Source organism: Danio rerio, chromosome 18 (genome assembly GCF_052040795.2).
Source record: "Danio rerio strain M-AB ecotype USA chromosome 18, GRCz13ab, whole genome shotgun sequence".
Taxonomy (NCBI): Eukaryota; Metazoa; Chordata; class Actinopteri; order Cypriniformes; family Danionidae; genus Danio; species Danio rerio.
In genome coordinates this window covers 38,828,715-38,848,365 of record NC_141038.1, presented here as the reverse complement: position 1 = coordinate 38,848,365, position 19,651 = coordinate 38,828,715, and the positions used below count along the sequence as shown (strand labels likewise).

Sequence of the window (19,651 nt, the reverse complement as noted above, 5' to 3'; positions counted from 1 at the left end):
TGCTATCCATTAGCATAATTTCTTTGAATCACAGTCGCTCTCCTGCCTTCCAAAGCCACACCTCCTGAAATCACAAATGTGCACCTTAAAGATGACACTAGATCACTAGATCAGTGGTTCTCAAACTTTTTTCACCAAGTACCACCTCAAAAAAAATTCTCTAAAAGTACCACTGAAATACAGTAGTGTAGATTACCTAATTACGCAGCTACAGCACTGCACTTCAAAAATATGGTAGATTAGTTCCTATTTTTATGAATATTTATTATTGTCAGACACTTTAAACATTATAAATAGTTTGAACATATACACTGTACTGTGCTTATAAAAAAAATAACAAAAAATAAATAAAACCTCAACGCTTAAATTAAAATGTGCTTTTAAAAGTTAATTAAAATAGCACTGTTCTTAAAAAGAAAAAAAGATAACTGCTGTACTTAAATATAACGTATTATCATAAAGTAGCCTATTCATCAAAAACTGGAAATGTTCCTTTGACCTCATAAAGATAGGCTATATGTCAGGGGTGTCAAACTCGATTCCTGGAGGCCCGCAGTCTTGCAGAGTTTAGTTCCGACTCTGCTTCCACACATCTTCCTGTAGGTATCAAACAAGCCTAAAGCACTCAATTAGTTTGATTAGGTGTTTTTGATTTGAGTTGCAATTAAACTGTGCAGAGCTGCGGCCCTCCAGAAATTGAGTTTGACTTTGTATATGTTTGAAATCTAAACATTAACTTGTATTTTAGATATATAAATTGGATTTACATATTTAAATTAGAAATTAAATCTGCTTATACACGTTAGAGTAAGCTATGTGTGTCAGAAAAACAAGTGATTAAACCAGGGGTCACCAATCTCGGTCCTGGAGGGCCGATGTCCCTGCAGGGTTTAGCTCCAACTTGCCTCAACACACCTGCCTGGATGAGTCAAGTATACCTAGTAAGACCTTGATTAGCTTGTTCAGGTGTGTTTGACTAGGGTTGGAGCTAAAATCTGCAGGACACCGTCCCTCCAGGAACAAGTTTGGTGACCACTGGATTAAACCATACGTCAACATTGGAATATAAAAATACCGGATTTGCCCCCAACAGTTACAAATATGGGGAGGAAATTAGCTTCAATAACAAACATGACAAAAATTTTAATAAAATAAAAGGTTTAGCCTATTAAAATTAATTTACTGTTCACATCGAGGTTATCATGCACATCAAAGGGTTATAAGTGTTCATTATTTTTTTTTTTACTTTTATTCAGCGATTCCTCCGCATACCACTAGAAGGAAGCCTGCGTACCACTAGGGGTACACGTACCGCAGTTTGAGAACCAATGCACTAGTTCATGTCGATCACCAGTTTAAAAACTTTGTAGTACTTTAAAATACTACAATTCTGAATGAAAAGCTGTATTATATCTAGCACGTTTTCAGTTGTGTAGTTGGCGAGCAAAACTTGTCATAATGTGCAATATTTCATGCATGCAAGGATCGCTGGTCTCACTCTCTCGCGCGCTTTGTCATAAAGCCACTACTGTATGCTTAGTGGTTGGCTGGCAGGGTGCAGGAATTACACTTAAGCCTCATTTACACTGCGGGTGACTCGCAGTGGCAAAGCGACCGTTCACTTCAACGGAGAGCGAGCTACTTCTACTCCATATTCGCGTGCGACAGCGACCGTTGGCGACCAAGTGGGAGTGTCGAGCAACGCAACAAAGTTGAGAATCTTTCAACTTTATGAAAATGAAGAACGACTTTCTTGAGCGACAGCCAATAGGAGCAACAGTTGAGCTCACATGATATTCTCTCTGCTCACACAGAGGCTGGTTGTATTCTCCATGCTGTAGACCTACACAGACCCGTTTGCAGCAGGTCACCACCCAGAGCGACAGATCAATACAAAGTTGCTGCTAGTGTGAATAGCAAAACAATATAGGGAGCGTGTCACTGATTGTCATTGCTCAAAAATGAACCAATGTAAATATAAAAGCAACTTGACCTCAGTAAAGCAGGCTAAGTGGAATAGCGCTTTTTACTGATGTTTTGTTGTTAAACTAAATACAAATCGACATTATCGATGCTGTAACATGACCTTATGAACCTGAAAATAGTCACATCAATATTTCAGCGGGAGATTTCAGTGGCTGAACAACACTTCAGTGCATAGAACTTATTCATAAAAACACAATCAACATCAGCTCCGCATGACTAAAATAGTTTTAAACGTAACATTACCTGTCTAACAGAAATACTTCAGCCGTAGTGTTATCAATCCTCCAGCATGCAAAACTAACTCCAATATTGATTCGGAATTTTAAAACGTTTTGATTCAGCATTTGATTTTACTACTGTCACTCTCTCTCTAGTGTGCACATGTCATGAAAGCAGAGCGCATGCAAAAGCAAACGGTGGATCTGCGTGAATAGATGCACAAATGTACAAATCTACATTTTTTGACAGACAGTTTGGGCTATTAATCACAATTATGGGAATTGTAGGCCTGACAAATTTTCTTATGCCTAAAAAAATATATATAAATACATTTAGATCATTTACTTTAATAATTACTATTGTAATGTAAAGACACTTTCAACCAGCACAACAAAAAAATGTTGTGACAAAAAAAATAGACAATCAACTACTGCATCTTTAACTATAGCTGCATCCCAAATGGCACACTATACACTATGCACTCATGCACTATGTACTTATGCACTTACACACTCAACAGTATAGTATATGTATATAGTGTCGTCCCAAATGGCACACTAATAATTTACACTAAGCGGAAATTCAAACCGTTTCCCTGATGACGTTTGACGATTGCCAAATCAGTGAAATAAACACCAGAATTATCAAATAATACCTGCCGTGAGTATAACCGCATTTACCATCGGGAGGCGCTATAATCACTCTTGTAGGAGAATTTTGCTTTCACCATCCAAAATAAATAAAGTTATGAAGCATGTGCACCCGATAGCTCCGCCCCTTCCGCTACGTGAGCAAACCTGTGGTCGTTGAGTGCGTGAAGTGTCCATCATTACACACTTCATTTTAGCGGCTGAATGAGTGCATCATCCGGGTATTTAAAGTGCACTTACTATGTTTAGAGTTTTCAGTGTGAACACACTACTTACACTATTTATACTACAAGATGGCGTAGAATAGTGCATAAGTATGCGATTTGGGACACAGCTTATGTTAATTAGGAAAGTCGTTGGATAACAGAGCTTTATTCTGTAGTCATAAACTCTTAAGGGAGCTAATAATATTACCACTAATAATTTTCAAATGTAAATGTTTGTATTCCTGCCAAACTAAAAGAAATAAGACAAAAAAATAAATACTGTAAAAAGTTCCTCATATCTCGAAGAGCAATTTTTTTTAGAGCTATATAAGTATATAATATTATAATGATCACTGAAGGATATTGATCTATTTAGCATTAATGAGCAGCTCACATACATTGAGAAAACTCACTCCAGCTGTTGCCTTTAGTGTGAAGGCCTGAAACTGGTCCTGGTGTACAGGGACAAGAGCTACTGTTGACCTGAAGCCTCTTCAGACACTCCATTCCTACCACATCCTTACAGTGCTTATGACAGTTCACTCCGCAGTCTGAAAGAGAGAGCCAGAAAGAAGCAGCAAAGTTATTGTGGTGCTGAGGTGTAATTATATACAGTATTAAGACTGATTGATTGAGATATTGTAACCTTTGCAGTGATAGCCTTGTTTTATGACTCCCCATAACTAATGGAAAAGCAGAGGGGGGAAAAGTTAGATGTTACATTTAGTCAAATCTGCTAAAATATATTGGCTATAAGTTTAAAAGAACATAATACTTTTAAAAAGTTTTTTACAAGTCTCCTAGAGTTAAACAGTTTTTAAAAAAGAAATATATATACTTTTAATTGAGAATATTATAAATTTTCTTTTGATTGAAATGCTAATGGTCTAATCAGATTCAATTAATTATGCTAAGCTAAGCTAAAAGTGACTCTGCCAGAACAAGAAATCGGCTGAATGGATTCAAAAATGTTTCAAGTCAATTGTTTAACTCTAGGCGACTTGTGAAAAAGGCTTAAGAAAAGTGTAGTGTTGGTTTAAATACGTACAAATCCTCCACAGGTGTCGCAGAATGTGGGCCTTTTGTACGTAGTCTCGTGAAAGTTGTGAAGGTTGTGGAGGTTAAAGCCGAGTTTGGCGCACACTGACATCCCACGCATGAAATATGACGTGATTTCCTCTCGGCTGATCTCTCCTTCTCTGGAAAACACAGAGCAAAGCAACATAAGACCTGGATTCTTTCAGTCCTGGAGAAAATCCAATTTTTACATCTTAAAGGTTGCGTGAACTGGAAGTTGCTGAGACTTTTATTTCAGTATGTTTATTTACAGATTTTTACAATGGCTATGACACTTTTTTCAATACATTTAACAAGTTTCCTAAACTCTTAACACGGTTAGCACAACATCAGTCTTCGTGGGCTATACAATTAACACATTTCCTGCTGCTTTGACACAAAATGCATCCAGTTAACACCAATTTAAAATGCTTGAACTTCTTTTACACACAAACTCAACCAAAACCTAAACAATGTAATTTTACAGTACAATTTACCACTGCTTTCACACAGTATGTCAGAACAGATAACACTATGTTCTAATATGATTATGTGATTTGAAAAACCATAACACATGAGTATGGTATCTAGATGGGAATCAGCTGTATATGTATATATATACACGCACACACAAACACGCACACACACATATATATATATATATATATATATATATATATATATATATATATATATATATATATATATATATATATATATATATATATATATGACAGCTCCCATCTCCCATATGAACATGATTGCCATCTAGAAAGCACACTCATGTGTTCACATTTTTCAAATCACATGATCTTACTGTATTCTAAAAAGGGACTCATGAGGTTTTTGAAAGGAACAGTGAGCACATTACAGAACTCTGTCACCAATACGTCCAGGTAAGGTTATGCAATACAGTGATTACTTTACTATGCACAGTGTGTTTTGCAGTAAACTACTCTATAAACCTGCCGTTCCTTAGTACATACATTAGTTATACAGTACAGTAAAGCATTTACACTGTGTCTAATTACTTTTAGAGAATCATGAAGTTGGAGGTCAATCAAGTCCCACATGAAACTATCTATGTTGACGAGGCTGGCTTCAACTTAGCGAAAAGGTGTCGTCGTAGGAGAAACATAATAGGCCAAAGGGCCATCGTTACCATGCAAATGCAGAAGACCAGGCTGAATACAAAATTATTTTGTTTTTTATTATAATTGCGATGCTTTTTCTGTTTGTTTATCTTGCAGTGATGTCCTTTTGCAAATTAAATCTGTACTGCAGCAATTCGGTGTCTGTATTTTTTACATCAACTGTAAATTTTATAAAGCAATTTTTTTCTTTTTTTGCAGTAAAAGAAAGAAAATGCATGCATTTACTAAACCCAACAAAATGAAAATGAAGAGAGTCTTCAAATATAAGGGCAAAGCTGACACATAAACTAATGCAGTTTCTGTAATTTTAACTGATGATAGTGTTTTTATTGTCAGTGTTTTCTGATTGACTGAATGTTTCTGTTGAAAGAGAACATGTGTTTGTGTTTTGAACAATTATGTCATTTTGAAACATGTTTGCAGTGTTTTGTTAGACATGGTGTAGTGTGTTAGTTTATTATTGTATTTTGAAAAGAAGTTTAGAGGTTTAGTTTACAATGTGTGATTTTGAAAATAAAATTAACTGTTTTGTCAATTGTGTGTTTTAGGTGTGTTGCTGCATTAAGAGTTTAGCAAACTTGTTAAATGTATTGAAAAAACTGTCATAGCCATTGTAAAAAAACTGTAGTTTTAACTAAAAGGAAATATTGGGAAGGGGTGGGGCTTACTATTTGCACATCATTTTCTCATAGCAAACTAATGGTTAAAGGGGTGTGGTTAAGAATGTGGTGGCTGAAGACATCAAATTGCTGTCAACAGAGAAGAACTACCACTTCAAAAATTGATTGAAAACGGCCAGAAAAAGAAAAAAATCAGCAGATTAACTTTGATTATTTTGGAGTGTCAAACTCAATTCCTGAAGGGTCACAGCTCTGCAGAGTTTACTTCCAGCCCTGCTCCAACACATCTCTCTGTAGTTCTCAAACAACCCTAAGCACTCAATAAGCTTGATCAAGTTTGTTTAATTAGGGTTGAAACTAAACTGCACAGCTCTGGCCCTCCAGGAACAGAGTTTGACACATGTGGATGAAATGTTCACTTAAAGAACGACAATGTGCACTAGCAAAAATAATAATAATAATAATTGACCATGAACTAATTTCTTAATACATTTTTTTCTTAATTGTCTTGATAAATGTAGTCCTCTTTAGTTGAAAAATATAATTATTCTGCAAAATATATTTGTATAACAAAAAAAAAAAAAAAAAAAAAACAATATTAAATAGTTTACAAAACTGTTGAACTTATGTACAGAATTTAAACAAATATATTCATGTGCATAACAAATAAAAAATTCAGAAAACATTCAAAATTCATTCATTCATTTTCTTTTTGGCTTAGTCCCCTTATTTATCAGGGGCCGTCACAGCAGAATGAACCGACAACTTATCCAGCATGTTTTACGCAGCGGATGGCTTTCTAGCCGCCACCCAACACTGGGAAACACCCAAACACTCTTGCATTCACACATATACACTGTGGCCGTAGCTTATTCAATTTACCTATAGCAAATGTCTTTGGACTTGTGGGGGAAACTGGAGGTCCCGGAGGAAACCCACGCAAACATGGGGTAAACATGCAAACATCACACAGAAATATTAACTGACCCTGCTGGGGCTCGAGCCTGGTACCGTCTTGCTGTGAGCCGATCATGCTACCCATTGTGCCACCACGCCACATTCAAAATTAGAAAATTTATAGCTTTTTTTTTTTTTTACAATAATATTGTTTTACTGTATTATTGATTAAATTGATATTGTCTCTGTAATAACTTAATACTGTTTCAAAATCAAACACAAATCTTACAAAACCTAAACTAAATCATTAGTGTAACAGTTCTTCCCTTACCTATCACTCTCATGTGTGCAGAAAGAGAAGGGGAAATTGGCAGCAATCTTCTCAAATTCCTCCAAAGAAATGTAGCCGTCCATGTTCAAATCATAGTTCTTCATGATGGACTGCAGAGGGCAACAGAATCACTGTCAGCTTCGATGTGAGACACTTATGACATTTGCTTTAAAGGCCTTTCACAATTTTAAGGAAGTGAGAGTGGACAGCCAGGAACTGGCCGTCTACGTCTCAATCTAACTGGAACTGGCTCTAACAGTGGGAATCTGCATGTTTTTCTCACTTACATCCACCATTTGCTTGACGTGTTTTGAGATGGTGGCAGGATCCAGACGCGGAGTCACTCCAGATCCCCACTCTGCAACCACTGGGGGCTTAACAGGAGCTACAGGCTACAAAAAACAAAACAATAAAAATTAATTAACAAAACATTATTTAAATAATAATGCTCATTTATATGTACGCCTCAGGCTACATTTTGAGATTATTATAATGATGAATTGTTTTCAAGTTTTTTAAAGCTTGTATATTAAACTTACCATGTATGTGGGACACTTATTTATAAAATGGGAGACAATCAAAGACAGTTGCACCAATTTGTTTTCTATGCATTACTAAGCAATGACCATTTAGAGCTCATCAGAACACAAACTGCTGGATATACAGATTTAGAAATGTATTCAGCACCACACAGAGGAAGTGTGAGGTATTTTTATTTGTATATTTTGTTAACTTAACACTTTTAACTTTTGTTTACTATCAAATTGGCCAGAGCTGTTTGTAAGTTGAGGTAACAAACACATGTACACTGCTGAGAATTGTGTTTAATGCACATTTAAACATTGTGGATTATTATTTTAGAGTAAATGTTTAGCAATTAGCTTTATTAAACATCATTTGTTTATGTAGAGATTGATATTCCTGGCTGTGTTTACATTTACATGACAGCTTTAATACACAATACAATACAATTGTCTGGTGGTTCGTACAAGCATCAGGTGCATCAGTGAACATTTGCCCATTCAGTCTGAATAGTGTGAATTCGCTGATGACATGTACGCGAACAAAGCGCGCAGAGATATACCAAACCACATAGAACCACCAATTGTAATGTCCGAGCCAAAATATGTGCTTAAAATATGTGCTTTAGCCTAAATATTTGTAAAACTGCAAAAATGTAATTAATATTCGACAGATATGCAGGTATATTTTGTAGATATCCCATTAATTTTCCTTCAACTAAAAGTAAATGTATAATTTTCAGCAAAAGTGGTGAAAATGGGCAAAAATTGCAATTAACATCATTCTGATGTGAAGTTCTTGTATCACGCATTTTGTAAATTCATTATTTCAAATGTAGACGAGATCCAATCATGCGCAAATGTAAAGTGAAACAGCTGATTTCTATCTTTACTTCTTGGCAGGTGACTGTCACAAGAAGAATTTCGCTTTGTTGAGCATGGTTTATTTCTGCACACTGTTATTTTATTATTCAAGAGTTCACACTTAGCTGATGATTGGTAATAAAGCTTGTTTGGCATGCTTTCCTGGGAGAGAGCCCTGAGCTTATGAGATCCTCGAGCCCTGGGCTCCCCCCTCCCGTTTGCAGGACGAGAGGGGAGTTTGAGCTCAGGTAGATCTCCATGAACTCCTCCTGGCTTATTTCTAGCTAACTGACGGATAAATGACTAAAGAGAGCTGTACTCACTAAGAGCTTGACTATGATCATTGGATTCAAGATGAAGATATTGAGATAAAAAACTGGTTATTTATAGTGAGTTAGGAATCATCTGATTGGATATTCAATCATGAGCTGATGCAGGAACAGCTGACAACATTCATAGGCACGTGATCCTAAATTAGTTTATGAATAAACTTCACTTAGTGTCATGCTTTGTGTGTGTTTTTAACACAAGACACTTCCTGTGTTGTCATTCCCCTGGTTTGTTACATGCGCAGGTGATTCTCTGTGATCAATAGCATTCAACAGTGAATCTAGCTCCAACTTTTGGTCCCACAATGTTGTGCTTAAAGAAATAGTTCACCCAAAAATTTAAATTAGCTCAGTCTTAACTCACTCACACGTGGTTTTAAACCTTTATGTTTCTTTTTTTCTGTTAAACACTAAAGAAGATATTTTGAAGAAAGCTGAAAACCTGTAATCACTGATTCCATAGTAGTAAATTAAAATATATGCTATGTAAAGTCAATAGTTCAGGTTTATGGTTTTCCTCGAAATATACATTTTTGTGTTAAACAGAGAAAAAAGAAACTCTGGTGGAACAAGTAAATGGTGAGAAAATGATGACAGAATTTTCATTTTTGAGTGAACTATCCCTTTAAGAAAGTGTGCCAAAATAATGGTACGGTATGATACCTTATGGAAAAGTAAACAAATGTGTACTGTACCACTCAGGGGAAACTGGCCATAACCTTAATCATAAACACATTCTTATTAAAGGGTCATGACACCCCTCTCTTTCAGAATGTTTTCAAAAAACGTGTCATGATGGGCGTGGAGTGCTGCGGGCAGAGGGATGAGTAGGCGTGGTCGACAGAGCAGGGAGGGAAGCGAACAACTGTCAGTTGGCTCACAAAATAAGACACAACCTGTGAGGAGACCCATGATTTTAAAGTTTACAGTTAAAATGCAAAGAATTAAACAGTAATTTAATGCCCTGCTATATATGTTATTTGTAATTTCATATACACATAACCACAATTTGTTATATTGTTATAATGGTAATTATGTTTATATAAACACTATATAAATAAGGACGACTTCGCTCCTCTTCAATCCCCGGGTCTAAATGCAAACACAGTGGAGCAGTGCAGCAGGTCTCTTGCCCTATCTATTCCTATCTATATCAAGCCCTGTTTGTATTCCGGAGGATTTTCAACATAGGCAAACACAGCAGCACAAATACAGGCGATGTGTCTGAATGGTAACAAACTCAACTGATAAAAGTCCGCCATTCTCTAATTCTTGTACATCTCTCCCAACAAAAATGCTAGCTGCAAACCAACAGCTTTGCTGTATTGGCCCTGACAGCAGCGCAGGGAAAAACATGCAACAAACCTTGTGGCTCATGAAAACAAACACATACGATTCTTCATGAACGGCTAAATACTGTGTGCCACAGCTTGGTAGGCCTACCTTGCCTTCGAAAAGCACATGCTCTCATGAATAATTAAGAAGCAGGGTCTTCTCATAGATCAGAAAACTCAGCTATGAATACTATTGAGAAACCAACATCACTGAACAGGCAGATCGGAGATACAGTACGTCACCGATTTGATCCCGCTTCAAATATTATTTTAAAGCCGGAAGATGAAATTACCTGACAAAAGCTCAAAATTATCCAGCTTTATCCACAATGAAAGCTAACAGGTGCTAACATTGTCTTAACTGAAGCTCAACACACACAAATCTGTTAAAATCACACAAAAAAAGTATTTAAGGGTTTCTTGAATCTTTAAATACCCATTAGCCATTTTATTAACATTTTTTGAATGTTTATTTATTTTTATTTAAAACAAACATGTTGTTCTCCTTTGTGTTCTGCTATTTGATGAGAATACATAAACAAAAGAATGGGTTAGGGCAGAGTCAGTGTAAATAGCCTCTGCCAGCAGGGCAGTGTAAATGCACACTCTAAAACAAAAAAACGGTGGTTAGAGACCTGACAGTTTTGTTTTGACGCTCAACACCAACTTGCATAAGATCAGCAACTGTGAAAACACTACACACACGAAGCTGGGCTCTTTGTAAAATGCGAGCGCTCTCACAAGCAGAGAGGCCTTATGGGAAGTAATCGAAATACGTAACAACACCCACACTGAAAGCGACCAAGATAAGGATTATGCGTCTTTCAGCACTGTGTGTCTTCTTTGTGGCTTTCTTTGAAGTGTGCTTGCACAAAGAGGATAGCGCTGAGTCGTGTACCCACACCTTAGCATGGGATACTCCCTGTCTAGAAACAGGTCACATACAAGGTCAGATTGTACCAAAGCACACAGTATCAGCCTGTTGACTAATGCCTAATATGTAATCTGTGCCAAATATTTGCTTATGTATGATGTGTTTTAAATGTTAGAGACCAGAATGCTTTTGTTTGTTCTGAAGAAAATCTTGAGTGCTGCTGTCCCAGATACTGTAATACCAGGACACCGTTGGTGGATGCCAGGGTGTTGCTGTGTGGTCACTAAGATGTTTTGAATGGTATTTAGGGTGTTCCTAAAGTGTGCTCTCTGGTTTCTTAATGGCCCACATCAAAAAACATCTTTATCTATTGATTCATGTATATTAATTAATAAGTTATTTTAGTGGAATGCAAGGAGTTGAAATGTGTTTGGAAGACAACCATATCAAAAGTACAAAAACATTTTAATTTATTTAATTTGTGTTAGGTTATTTTAAATAAATAGTTTAATACATGTGAATAAATATATGATTAAAACAAGGTTATTAGGGAAGAATATTTGAATTTATTTTGAAAAATAATATTTAATATTTATTAAACCAATCTAATATTGAAAATATTTCAAAAATAATTAAAACCAAAAATTATTCAATAAAATCTTAATAAATTAATAATAAAAAAAAAAATTTAATTGAAACAAAGACATAAAATGCAATTAAGTAAAACATACAGAAAATTAACAATAATATAACTTTTATCAATAAATTGATTAAACCTTTATCAAATAAAATCATTCATGTCTGTACAGTACACGGATAATTGTATTTTGGGGTCTGTGACATGTTATAAATTAAAGTTAATGTAGATAGTGTAGTTGTTCATAGTTTGGTCATTTTAGCTCAGACCCGTTTAAAATAAACGTAATGTAAACACAAATATATTTTATTACAATAATGTATTAGCAAATTTAAAAAAGTTGCATTACTTAATATTAATAAACATGTTCAAATTAGTAAAATATTTTGTTAAATAATGAAGCTAACCAATGCTGACAAATTGAACTCTCTACAGAAATATGATATGACAATATATGCAAATCACATATATGACAAGCACAATTAAGGACATTACATCACATCCAGTGGACAACAGTTGAAGTGGATCAAAAATAAAGAATAAAAAAATACCAGAATGAATGTTGTTCAATAATTTTAGGATAAAGGTTTTAATCCACATTAAATGCTGACTACTGTACATAATATTTATGCAACCTATATTTCAAAATACTGAAAAAAATGCCTATTTACAGATGTTTAAAAACAAGGATTACAATTCTGTACAGCTTTTTACATATTTGTTATTATATACGCTCACTGACCACTTTATTAGGTACGCCTTACTAGTACCAGATAGGACACCCTTTTGTCTTGAGAACTGCCTTAATCCTTTATGGCCTAGATTCAACAAGGTATTGGAAATATTCCTCAGAGATTTTGGTCCATATTGACAAAATAGCATCACACTGTTGCTGCAGATTAGTTGGCTGCACATCCATCGTTGGCTGCATCACTCGCCCCACCACATCCCAAAGGTGCTCTATTGGATTGAGCTCTGGTGACTGTGGAGGCCATTTGAGTACAGTGAACGTATTGTCTTGTTCAAGAAACCAGTCTGAGAGGATTCCAGCTTTATGGCATGGCATGTTATCCTGCTGTAAGTAGCCATCAGAAGATAGGTACACTGTGGTCATAAAGGGATGGACATGTTCAGCAACAATACTCAGGTAGGCTGTGTCATTGACACGATGCTCAATTGGTAGTGATGGGCACAAAGTGTGACCTCTGGCATCAACAAGGCATTTGCGGCCACAGAACTGCCACTCACTGGATATTTTCTCTTTTTCTGACCATTCTCTTTAAACCCTAAAGATGGTTGTGCGTGAAAATCCCAGTACATCAGCAGTTTTTGACATAGACCAGCTCGTCTGGCACCAACAACCATGCCACGTTCAAAGTCACTTAAATCACCTTTCTTCCCCATTTTGATGCTCGGTTTGAACTGCAGCAGATTGTCTTGACCATGTCTACAACCTTAATGCATTAAGTTTCTGCCATGTGATTGGCTGATTAGAAATTTGCATTAATGAGTTGAACAGGTGTGCCTAATAAAGTGGCCAGTAAGTGTGTTTTCATATAATATTGCCATATATTTCTGTACCTTACTGCAAAGTCTTACCAATGAAATGTACAAGAGCTACAATTTATGTATAGCCAGTATTACCTGTATTTTGGGGTTCTTGGGTTCCTTGGCATATGAAAGCTCGTATATCTCATCCTCAGTGTAATACAAGTCTAGCGAGAGCTGTGGGCAAAGCAGAGCACAACGGATACACATGACAAAACAATCCACATCTCTCAATATCACACACAAACAGTCCAGCATGACCACAGAAATGAGGGCTGCCCAGTCACATCCGAAAATACACTCTTAAGCTTATAAATAGATGAATGCTGGTCAGGAAATGAAGCTAAACATGTTTACGTGCTCCTAAACAGGCACCATTATTCCATGTATGTACAGTCTAAACAAATTAGCTGCCTTCAATTTTTAAGTTGATTTAAATTGACCTTACAAGTCATTTCAACTTAAAATACATACAACTGACTTTAAACCTTTAAAGCAGAATTTTGTACATCAAAAACTTTTGGTAAACTGTTAACTTGGTTAAACTTATTTTAGTTAAATCCACATCAAATCATTACCTCAGTGTTGGTTGTAGATAGTTGCTGTAATTTAATAGCTTTTCTGATGAAAAGGTAAAGACTTTGTTTTTATGTAATGTTACTAATAAAATACTTGCCTTAAAAGTCCTGTAAAAATTAAAATGAAGTTAAGGATGTCTATAATCTAGTGAGCTCCAAAACAAAGACAGAATTAGCTTTTAGAAGATATAACCCTCCAAAGGTTTTGTATAGTATTGTATAGTTTGTAGGTATATATATATATATATATATATATATATATATATATATATATATATATATATATATATATATATATATATATATATATACATAAAGTTTGTCGCTTCTGCTTAAATATATCAATGTTTTTTAAATCACCTCATACTTTAGCTTCTCATCAAGTCTTCTGACTAATCAAATGCTCTACAGTCCCTGACAGAAGTATTGTCATCGATTCCAGTTGTAACAGCAACAAATAATAACTTGACTTCTAGGCGATCATTTGTAAAAGTGGCAGAAGGTAGATTTTTTCTAATCTCAATCATTACAAATACTGCAGAAGACCTATTGTAACCCACATAGACCCACATGGACCACATGGTTTCCACAGAAATGAGTCAAGTTTGGTGAATGAAAAATCATGGTTAGGGGATGGATGGCAACATCAACAACCTAAAGCCTGGTTTATACTTCTGTGTCGAGTGATTGGCATGAATTTAAGGGTAATTCTTCACCTACGTACACTTTTGTCCTTTGATCAAATATCCAAAATATATATATATATATATATATATAATTTTGTTCAAATTCCTCTTTCTTTGTTAAACTACCAATAAAACCTACTTTAAAAAAATTTACTAACTTTCTATTATATATTTTTCATATTATTCAACCTCCTTTTAGGTGTTAAAATCCCTATTTTCACCTTGTCGCACACCCAGAGTTTTAAACTTTAACAATGAAAAAACATTTTGAAATATTATTCATCTGGTATCTATTAATGTATCTTAATTAAGCACTAGTGAAATAATTTAAATATTTATACTTATTAATGTGAGACTATTATCAAGAATATTTTTTATACAAAACACAGCTGTCGCACAGTATCAGTGTCATTTCCAACACAACACTGTAATGTCGCTTTAAAAAGTTTGTGTGAAAGATTATTTAGGTGGTTCCTATGAAAATGAATAGTGCCATCTGAGAACATGTTTAAGATGGAGGGAATTAAAAATTTTATCAACAACACATGAAAAAAATCTACATAAATATTGCTTGATAAGGAAATACATTTATTCTACGTCATTTTCAAACATGTTGTACCTTTAAAGATGTTTTTAAAAACCAAACAAAATTAAGGTAAATTAGAGTGTTTTGTATACATGAAAGGCTCAATTCAAAGCTAATCGGTGAAGCTAGTCATTTCCATCACCACACACATTTTTTAAAAATATTTAAAAAGTTCTCATCACACATTAAAAGTATACTCACAAAGTATAAGTTCATGCTCAATTTAATATACAAATTCAGTTCATTTATTTTCTAATAAGCTCTTAACTAAATTAATATAACATTTTAGAGTGTGACAGGTGTACAATTCAGCATACGTCTAATTTATTTCATTGACAAATGTATAATTATTGTATATATTGAGCAAATGTTGGTTAAACTAGATAAAAAAAATATCTTAGACAATGTTTGACTGCCATAATTTATTTCAGTTTTGAATAAAAGCTATATATTGAGATGTAGTGGAATTGACATTTGTTCAGTTCACAATGGAAAAAATGTTTCTCTTCTTATCTAAGTTTGTCCTCTAACAGATCTTAAAACTAGACAAATTGTTTAAACTTATAAGGCTGTTATGTTCATTTTGAACAAGTTTTTTTTTTACTCAACTTCACAAGGCTGAAAGTGCCCGTAGTTGAATAATGGCCCTTATACTTTGTACGTTGTTCGCAATAACTCTTCCGAAACGCTAGCTGGCAGTGAGGTTTTTGTTCCTCTGTGTTGTTTCTTCGCTGGTGTTTTGTTTTTCTGAATGCTACCTTAATGTACAAGTGGCTCAAATTCACTCATTTTGAAGCGGGAACTGGCAGGCATGCAAAAACTTTAATCATAAAGTAAACACAAAACAACAGTTTCCATGTAGAGCTCGTTCACTGGACTCAACACTTGTAAACACTCATTCTATTGGGCTTGTGTGGTTCTTACCCTCGCCTACACTTGTCAGTACTACCAAGTCGATCAATCACAAAGCTTGCTCTATGCGTCGTTGCAATGTGTAGTTCCTTTTTTAGAGAGGTGCGCATCGGCAAGGGCTACGGGATCGCACACAGGCTGCGCCGGACCATATGCATGTGCTTGGTGCAGAAGTATAAATCAGCCTTAGGGTATCAAGACATTTGTGCTGCCCATCACACTGCAAACCACAGGAGAGGGCAAATTCTTCAGCAGGATATCGCTCCTTCTCATACTTCAGCCTTTAGGATTGACCAGCCCACTCACCAGATATGAACATTATTATAGCATGTCTGGAGTGAGATGAAGGAGGAGGCTTTGAAAATGAATCCAAATAAGCTTGATGAACTCTGGGAGTCCTGCAAGAATGCATTATTTGCCATTCCAGATGACTTTATTCATTTATTTGAATTAAGCCATTTGAGTCATTGCAGAGATGTATGGATGCAGTCCTCCAAATTCATGGGAGTCATACACAATATTAATTATTTTCCACTGCACGCATGACTTTCTATTCTATACTGTAGATTATTTTTGCTGAGTGACAATACTTCTGTCTAAGCAAAGTCAGACCATACTGTTCTAATTAAATAATTAAAATTCAAGGTATGATCATATTTTATTTTGGTAAAATAAGTATTATCTAGAGGCTTTTGCCTTTCATATTAGCCACTTCTAATAAATGATCAACTAGAAGTCAAGTTGTTATTTGTTGTTAAATAGACATGAAGACTTTTGTCAGGTAGTGTATAGCAGTCTTTCTCAACCATGTTCCTGGAGGACCACCAGCTCCACACATTTTCCATTTCTCCTTAACCAAACATATGATCCAGATAATCAGCTCATTAGCAGAGACTGAAAAACCTGTAATTGGTTTGACAAACAAAGGAGACACCCAAAACATGCAGTGTTGGTGGTCCTCCAGGAACATGGTTGAGAAACACTGCTCTATAGTGTCTGGCATGTTCCGCCCCCCTTTAAGATGCTTCTCATTTGCTTTTCATTTGATGTGCTTGAGCTTAACCACTCTCATTGGCAGGGCTGTGATGGAAAACATAATTCTATGCTGTTTTTAAAAAGGAAGGAGGTTTAATGTAGATCAAACATCAAATAAAAAAAAATCATTTTTTTTAGGTTAAATTTATGTCAAACATCAAATTAAAAAATGCACATTTTAAAGAATTTCACATGACCTTTCAATACTGAACAGAAATTCAACAGTTCTGTATAAATCAATTTAGAGAGTCATGTTTTTCGCATAGAAATACATTTCGTCATCTTAGAATTATAAGGTGCTATCTGCATTATACATGATTTTGAGATATTGAGCTACAAAGTTTTTGCAAACAGTATGAGTGTAACATTTTTTTAAGTCCTAAAATGTAAACAACTTCTGTAAATAAGTTGTCATTTAATAAGAATATGTCAATAACTCAGTTTTGACAAAAATGTCCTAGAAACTTATAATTCTAAGGTGACGATTTTGCTGATACATTTTTTAAAATATTTTTTTAACCAAAGAAGTAAATTTAGCATGATATATGAAATCTGTGTTATTACCAGCTTTTAATAATTACCAGTTTTATAATTCATAATAATATTTTTCTAAGAAACAAGTAATGCATTACTTATTAAATTAATTAAATTATGAAATAATAATATTTGAGGGACCTTTTTTCTTTAATTAATTCACTTTAAAAAATTGCTAAATTAAAATAAACGTGGTTACATTGAATCCCGCACGCAAAGAGAGAATCAATGTCTTTGCATTGATATTTATAGAAATTTTTAGCATTGAGTAAAGTAATTAAATTCCTTGATTAAGTTACTTTTTAGACAAAAATAATGAAATAATTATGAAAATAATAAAAAGCTATTTTAATACAATTTAATGATATAATTAGTAATCAGTAAATAATTACTTTTTAAAAGTAACTTAGCCAACACTGGTTGTTGTGACTTGGAGATTAAATTGTAATTTTTTTTACAGTGTTTTCACACAACAAACACTACCAAGAACACACTACCAAGGTTTCCAAGTAAAAATCCATTTGTTTTCTCTTTCTTGCTGTCAAAGCAGACTGTTTTGTTTTTATCATGTGTCTCACCGTTAGCAGGTGCAGCAGGTCTTTGTTGGCCTCAAACGGCGGAGTGCAGTCATGGATGGCCAACAGGTCACTGATGTTGCTGTATAAATGCTGCAGTTTGCCCAGGTTGATCTTATCATCCTCCAAGTAATCTGGCAGCGCTTCATTGAGCGAGATCAGGTCTTTCAGATGAACACCCAAGATGGGAACCTTGAAGCCTGTGCATTCGCTGTACACGCGCCTGTAGTTTGAGTAGTTGCTGTAGGAGGACAGCAGTTCTGTGAGCTCACTGAGAGTCTGGGAGAAAGGGAAAACAGCATGGATTGTTATTTAATTGGTATAGAGATACTTATAGTAAATTGTGTGGTTCAAATTGGATGTGTATTGTTAAACTTAAAAGTTATTTCATTTGTTAATTTTTCAGTTCCTATACTCTCTACTCCCTATTTATGTATTTATGTATTTATTATTTTATTCAGTTGGTTGGTTGAGTACAAAGTTCTGCACAGAAATACCCTCAAAAATTACAATTCCCTTACATTTTCTGACACTCAAGTGGTTCAACAAAAGATTTCTTTTTTCTGTTGAACACAAAACAAAATACTTTAAAGAATGTTAAGAAAACAAACATCTGTAGTAGAAAGGAACAAAAATACCTGTTTTTTCCCCAACATTCTTCAGTATATCTTCTTTTGTGTTTAACAGAAGGACAACTCAAACTGGTTTGTAACAAGCAGAAAATGAGTAAATAATGGCAGAATTTCATTTTTGGGTGAACTACCCCCTTAAATTCACACTACACTCTACACATAAATAAAGGCACAAAAATTGTCTCTGTAGCAGTACCTTTACAAAAGCTACACTTTTGTACTCTTTAAGTACAAATAAGTACAAGGATGTACCTTTTAAAAAGTACTGACCCACTGACAGCTTTATTTCTGAAAGTTTTTATTTACTTAAACAAACAGCCACTACACTCTGTAATTGTATTCTGAGTATTGTGAAGCTGAAATCTACAGTCGAACCAACAATTTAGTTGACATCAAATTGATATTTTTCACGTAATAAACTGACATTTACCTACAGATTTTTCATATAATGGATTAAAAAGCAACAGGAAGTCAAACAAGCTGCTGCACAGAGTCTGGAAAAAATATTGACGTTCAGAGTTTATAAGTTTGGGAGACAGCAGAGCCTACAGGCTGTCTTTGAGGATAACCATGAACCAACCACAAAGTGTTGTGCAAATATTGTCATACCAACATATGAATTCGTTTGGTTGATTATAATTTAACACATTCTGTACATTTCTATCAACATTATCTAGTATTATCAGGATGGATTTGTTCCATCACAGTTGAACCAAAAAGAACTGAATTCTTGTAATATTTGATTGTAATTTTCTGAACTAAAAAAGAAAACACTGTGATGATGTGAGAAGGTGTCTGAATAACCTTTGCTTAACCTGCAGTTAAAGTAGTATGAGTTGGAAAATCTAATGGAACATGCATGAAAGTAAATCAAAAACAAACAAAGG

General features: G+C 34.8%; 2 protein-coding genes across 18 annotated transcripts in view; one reads left to right on the top strand and one right to left on the bottom strand.

Moving 5' to 3' along the window:
- Positions 1–19,651, bottom strand: part of rasgrp4 (RAS guanyl releasing protein 4) — a 59,629-nt gene that overhangs the window by 4,011 nt on the left and 35,967 nt on the right. For 9 of the 17 annotated variants that reach the window (NM_001044862.1, XM_087292131.1, XM_087292136.1 and 6 more), the window contains 7 exon segments: positions 3,475–3,612; positions 3,708–3,744; positions 4,110–4,260; positions 7,120–7,229; positions 7,407–7,511; positions 13,323–13,403; positions 18,136–18,411. In NM_001044862.1, the coding sequence (NP_001038327.1) occupies positions 3,475–3,612; positions 3,708–3,744; positions 4,110–4,260; positions 7,120–7,229; positions 7,407–7,511; positions 13,323–13,403; positions 18,136–18,411 (898 nt within the window). 17 annotated transcript variants of the gene reach the window in all.
- The window catches only part of hnrnpul1 (heterogeneous nuclear ribonucleoprotein U-like 1), a 90,062-nt gene that overhangs the window by 36,668 nt on the left and 33,743 nt on the right, over positions 1–19,651 (top strand). The gene's annotated exons all lie outside the window — the stretch shown is intronic.